Source organism: Cyprinodon variegatus, unplaced genomic scaffold (genome assembly GCF_000732505.1).
Source record: "Cyprinodon variegatus isolate N-32 unplaced genomic scaffold, C_variegatus-1.0 Scaffold117, whole genome shotgun sequence".
NCBI lineage: Eukaryota > Metazoa > Chordata > Actinopteri > Cyprinodontiformes > Cyprinodontidae > Cyprinodon > Cyprinodon variegatus.
Genome location: NW_015150570.1, coordinates 233,750 through 239,647, shown reverse-complemented (window position 1 = coordinate 239,647; position 5,898 = coordinate 233,750). Strand labels below are relative to the sequence as shown.

General features: G+C 39.2%; 2 protein-coding genes across 11 annotated transcripts in view; both read left to right on the top strand.

Annotated features, from left to right (window-relative positions):
* The window catches only part of eif4g3 (eukaryotic translation initiation factor 4 gamma, 3), a 59,095-nt gene extending 55,904 nt beyond the window's left edge, over positions 1-3,191 (top strand). For all 8 annotated transcript variants that reach the window (XM_015375344.1, XM_015375342.1, XM_015375341.1 and 5 more), the window contains 3 exons: positions 937-1,033; positions 1,127-1,273; positions 2,196-3,191. In XM_015375344.1, coding sequence (XP_015230830.1) covers positions 937-1,033; positions 1,127-1,273; positions 2,196-2,377 — 426 coding nt within the window. In that variant the 3' untranslated portion in view covers positions 2,378-3,191. The remainder of the gene's footprint in view (positions 1-936; positions 1,034-1,126; positions 1,274-2,195) is intronic.
* A 1,757-nt stretch (positions 3,192-4,948) lies between these two features.
* Positions 4,949-5,898, top strand: part of hp1bp3 (heterochromatin protein 1, binding protein 3) — a 13,657-nt gene continuing 12,707 nt past the window's right edge. For 2 of the 3 annotated variants that reach the window (XM_015375355.1, XM_015375353.1), the window contains exons 1-2: positions 4,949-5,061; positions 5,510-5,584. In XM_015375355.1, coding sequence (XP_015230841.1) covers positions 5,524-5,584 — 61 coding nt within the window. In that variant the 5' untranslated portion in view covers positions 4,949-5,061; positions 5,510-5,523. Of the gene's footprint in view, positions 5,062-5,128; positions 5,148-5,509; positions 5,585-5,898 lie in introns of those variants that run through there. The other variant, XM_015375354.1, reaches the window with a different exon arrangement.

Here is a 5,898-nt window from a genome sequence, read left to right as displayed (position 1 = left end):
TTTCACCAGATCTAGAGAAGCCTCTGACTTAAGACACTGTTGTTTACCAATCTGAAGAGGATTCTCACTGTTGTCCATAATGTTATTCACTTTATGAAGGATTCTTCTTTGTGAAATCATCTCCAGAGTTTGTAGAGGAGTTCCTAGAACAGAGCCGGCCTTCTTTATTAGCTTGATAATCTTTTTGAAGCCATTGGCTCTGCAGATTATGGAGGAAGGGATCACACTCTCAACATGCTGGTGTATAGATGATACGTAGCGTCTTGCTGAAAAAGCTGAAGGACCTTCAGGTCTGTTCCGTCCTTTCTTGTAGACTGCTTTTTCAGAGTTTGTCTATTTTATAGTTGGTGAACTTTGGGCCACTGTGGATACCTCATATTTTGTTTTACAACCAGAGTTGGAATTATTTTTTTGTGTTAAAAAAAAAAAATTAAAAAATTGGAGTCGGTCGATGCATGCCTGGCATAAACCCATTGGTAGAAAACTCAGCTGACTGCATGAAGTCATAGACTCTACAGCATTAGTTCCATCAGAACAAGCATGGGGCAACAGTGGAAAGGAAGAGCTCCGTTTTAACAGGAACAAACCTGCAGCAGAACCAGGCTTGGTTTTAATTCAAATAGATACACTGGTGTAGGAGCCAATCAGTCTTGTCTTTATAATTCTTTGAGCTATGGTATTCCATCATTCATATTTCCTCGTGCATTTTTCAGTTGTTTAATCTACCTTAAGGGTTTTTTTTTTTTGCTTTTTGAAGAGCCTCTACAAGGAATGCTTTGATTAAAAGTCACTCATTGCTTTAACAATGTATTAGCAGTGCTGTAAGCCTCAAACTTATTTCAAAGCTTATAGTCGGCAGTCTGATTAGCATCCCTTAGCAACACCCTGAAGCCTAACAAGCTTACTGCATCTCATCTGAACTGTTTGACTTTCTAGGCAAACCTGGACGAGTCTCAGGCGAGCTCATCTCCCTTCCTGAGGGCTTTGATGACGGCTGTGTGTAAAGCAGCAGTGTGTAAAGCAGCAGTAAAAGGTAAGCGTTCCGACCGGAAGAGACACTTCTGTTAATTGCAGCATTAACACAGCTTTCTGTGGACCAACTCTGTCACTTGCGTTTGACCCACAGATGAGAACCCTAGCTGTCGCGTGGACACGGCCATCATCCAGAAGAGGTTGCCTGTTTTACTCAAGTACCTTAACTCAGACACTGAGCGACAGCTGCAAGCACTTTATGCACTTCAGGCGCTGATCGTTTCTCTTGATCAGCCTCCAAGTAAGTACTTATACAAAGCAAATGCTCCCATGGTTTGGAATAAACAAACAAATGATTACATAACAAGGGATAATCAGACAATATAAACATTGTAAAATATGTTAAATGTACAGTTTTTAGTTTTATGCTCAACAGGGATGAATGCAAACAGATGATTACCTTGGAAACTATAAGATAGGACTTGTCTATTGACATTAGAAATATTAAACAGGTATCTTTAGTTAAGGAAAAATTTAACTTATTTTTGGAAAATGTTTGTTGTTTCATTGAATTTCCTAAAAGATAAAAATGTATTGACTGCAGATGGTTTGACATTAAGACCTTTAATCCAGAAATCTGAATTAAGACTAAAAAGTCCTAATTTTTTACAAACCTGTTTATACCTTTCTAATACATTTGGGATTAAAGCAACACTGCAACTTTTATCCACTAGGGGCGCTAGACCAGTAACTTTCCAGTTTAGTCTCCCTAAAAGAACCATCAGCACTGCACTATTGCAAAATGAAAATCAAACTTCCTTCATGTTTTGAATCAGATAACAGAGCCCTAGACCAGCAGTTAGAAGTTAAGGAGTTACTTGTAAAGAAAATGTCACATTCACCCCTCTAGATTAAATTGAACTTCATGGAATCAAAAATATATCTGATCAGGTAAATATTAAGGTCATATCTGTTTTGTAGCTCAGCAGCATCTTTTAGCTTAGCTCTGGTGTTTAAGGGGAGCTCAGGCTGCTGTTAGCGGAGCTCTGGGTCACATGACTCATCAGTGGCAGAGACCTCTACAGTTTCATAGGAGAGTTTTAGAGAAACCGCACGGAGCATTGATAGACTCCAACTGCCTGAAAAAACATTTGATATATCCCAACTAAAGTTAATCAAATTTAAAATAAAATACTTTCAGCAGTGTCTCTGCTCCCTTGCAGACCTTCTCCGGATGTTCTTTGACTGTCTGTACGACGAGGACGTAATCTCGGAGGACGCTTTCTATAAGTGGGAGACGAGCAAGGACCCTGCCGAGCAGGACGGCAAAGGCGTGGCCCTCAAGTCCGTCACGGCTTTCTTCACCTGGCTGCGGGAAGCTGAGGAGGAGTCTGAGGACAATTGACGAGGGCGAATCCCGGGACACGACGTTATGGAAGGGCATCCTAAACAGCAGAACAAATTTCTAAAATGGCTGCACGGACTGGGCGGCGTGTTTACGGCTGGAACTTCTTCCTTTTTTTTTTTTTTTCTTTTCTCTCCGCCTGCGGTACAGTTCTGAAACATACCGCCATCTTCAGTTTGGATTCCAACGGTGGAAGCACTAAATACTGTATCATACATAGAAAATATTTTTGTTTTAAATTTTAACTTACTTTTTTTGTTACGTTTTTAAGAAGAGACTTAAAGATACATAGGTTCTGGACTCCTTAATTTATTATTTTTTTAAGGACTGCAAATATGAAAATTATTTAACATTTGCAGATGCTCACAGTGAGAACGCAACAACAGAAATAACAATATAATTATAATAACAAAATAATTGAGGTAAATATCCTCCCTGCTTTTCACTCTGGATGAGGACAGGGTAAGAGCGTCTTTATTTTAGGTTGAAGGCGAAGCAGAAAGGAGATAATAAACGAGAACTCATAACTCTGTGGTCAAAGGTCATCTCGTTATCACCAGGAAGCTAGTTTCCTCAGCCTCGACTCGGCCTGCGTTGGTATGAACTCAACCGCCTCAAGTGAGGTAAAATATGCATCCAGGTAAGAGATGCAAATCAGAACTGTTAATGCGCAGATGAACAAAGTGAAAAAGAACTAAAGTTCAGCATCCATCGCAAAGGCCAGGGTCGCTGCAAACAAGATGCTTGTAATTCTCATGACCTTCGGAGCAGATGAAAGCTTGTAAATACATTAAAGATGAAAAATGTATTTAAAAGGTTCTGATTCTTGTGACTTCTCTTTGTTGTGGGAGGTGTGGATATCCCTGCTGCATTCTGATTCTCCTGAGAAAAACTTTTCGACATGACGAGGGTCCTATGAAAATATGAAATCTGTTCCAGTTTTAAAGTCTTATGAAATGGTGACACTTTTACCTCAGGCAACCTATAAACAAAAACTACATTGTTCACTTTCAACTTAGTAATTAAATAAAAACAATTTAATGTATCCTTTTAAGAAAATCCTCACATTTAAATTTAAAACGATAGTGAAGGTTATCAGCATCTATAAAATAATTAGCTACTAAAAAAAAATGTGAAAGAGTAATATTTATCTTGCTCAAATGCAGGTTGTTTTTTGAACTCTGTAATCTTTTTGTAGTTTTTATTTTTATTTTGGACATCATTTATTATCTGGGACAGATTGATATTGTAACCAGGATGCAGCTATTCTTTGTATTCCATCAGATTTCCTTATTAATTCATCATTAAACATCCTCTAAATATGCTGATAAGAATTCTCCGATTTCATATCGGCATCATTTAAGATATGGATGTCAGTTTAAAGCCCCATGTTACCACTTTGAACTGAGATATGACACAAAACAAGCAGCTTAAATGAATTTCTGCCATTGGGTGACTGGGCCAACACTTGGACAAAGGGTTGGGAGTGCAGAGTAGTAAGAGTCTGCTGAGGTGGAGCAGGGATACAATTAGGATACTTGTTGGGTGTCCCTCCTGTTTGGAGAATTTTCTAAGGCCAGTCCAACTGGCAGGAGACAATGTGGCAGACCCAGAACCTAGTGGAAACACTGGGATCCTTCTGGCCTGGTAGGCCAAGCGATCATCTGAAGGATGTTTGTGTTTAACTGTGTTAAGGTGAAATAACACGGGATTCTGTTGCTACATCACTTCCCTGGGATTCATTGATTCACAGAGAGAGGACCTAAGAATTAAACGGGTATCCTAGCACCACAGCGGTGTTTATTCTCCGCCTCTGCAGCTCCAACCGGCTGGATCTGTCTCTAATCTGGATTCTTTCTCTTAAATGTGTGCAGCCACGTTCTTTCAAGGTTCAGTTCAGCAATTATTCTCAACACCAATGCATGTGAAAGTTATGATTTATGATTAATCCTTTGTTTGCTACTGTAAGATACATTTTCCCACAATGTTTTTTTTTTTAGAAAAACTTAAGGGAAAACATACAAACAAATCTGATAATATGAATTATTTAGAATATGTTTTACACAACTCCTTACAATTTCAGTGCAATGAAATAAGCTGTAACACTTCTACAGATGTTATCAGATGGAAGTAATGCAGATATCTTTTACTTTTTCTGAAAGGTGTATGGACAGGATAGATCTTTAACCCATTTGACACTGACTTACTAGGAAATATAAATATGATTACCCTTAAATAAGCAATAAAGTTGATGTAGAATTATCTCTAATATAGAGCTCATTAACACAACTTTTTTTTTTTCAGAAACAATGCAGCTTCTTATTTAACTTTGGATTTTTTTTTATGTACTAAATGGATTTGAGTTGTTCTGACAAAGTGGAAAAGCTGTCAGGTCAGCAGGTAAGATCAAAGGAAAAGAAAATAATTTATGGTGTTTATTTTTTCATTTGTTAAACTTTAATATCTAAATTGGATGATTAGTGCATTGAAGGAAACTGATTAGATTTTTTTTTCTTCCATAACGGCCCCATTTTATTATTATTTGAATCCTCTGAGGTTCCGCGTGACGCCGCACGTCATCAGCAGCGCACGCGGGGCGGGGCTCGTTAACGGAGAAATCGAAATAAAGGATCCTGCAGAAATCTCACCTGAAACTATCCCACTTCCCAGCGCACCGCTAAGAGGTTTGCCCGCTTTGCATACATAATCATTTTACGCGGAACATTAACTTGCACCGATTTCATGCTCAGAAACGCTGCTAATTGGAAAGGTTGTGTTTTTATTTGCTCCCATTGCAACTGAAATGAATCTTATCTGCCTTGCGCGACGCCATTACTGTGCTCCCAGCCCCACGGACAAAATGGCGATTGTGGCGAAAAAAAATTGTCGTCGCTCATTGTTTTGGGGGAGAGGATGAGATGAAGTTTGGTGAAAGCTGGTGGATATTCAGGGTCGCTGCGGTGTTTTTTAGGGGGCGTTGGTCTTTTCTTTGGAGGATAAATCTACCTCTGGATTCAAACGGAGGGGGGAATGAATGAAGGGGGGTGGGAGGGGGGTTGTCCTTTCTTACTACGAATATAAACAGATTCTTGTAAACATGCTCACTGTGGTTCTTTATCCTTTTCTTTTTAGATTAATCTGCTGTGATGCCTATTCGCCGAGCAGCCGCTACTCCCACCCAGGAGAAGGCTCCTGGTGCAGAGAAAGGTGAGGGCCCTCCCCCCGTAAATAACATGGACCCCTGATAACCCCCCTCCCCAGTCTGTCTACAAAGTATTGATTACTGTGTTTTTTGTACTTTAAAATCAGTGGGGGTGCATTTGATCTTGTTTTGCATTGCCACAAAAAAACAATTTTTTTACCGAACAGAATTGGGTGCAATTTTGACTTTTTCCTCTCTGAATTCTGACTTTTTTCCTCTGTGAATTCTGACCTTTTTTCTCTCTGAATTCTGACTTTTTTTCTCTGTGAATTCTGACCTTTTTTCTCTCTGAATTCTGACTTTTTTTCTCTGTGAATTC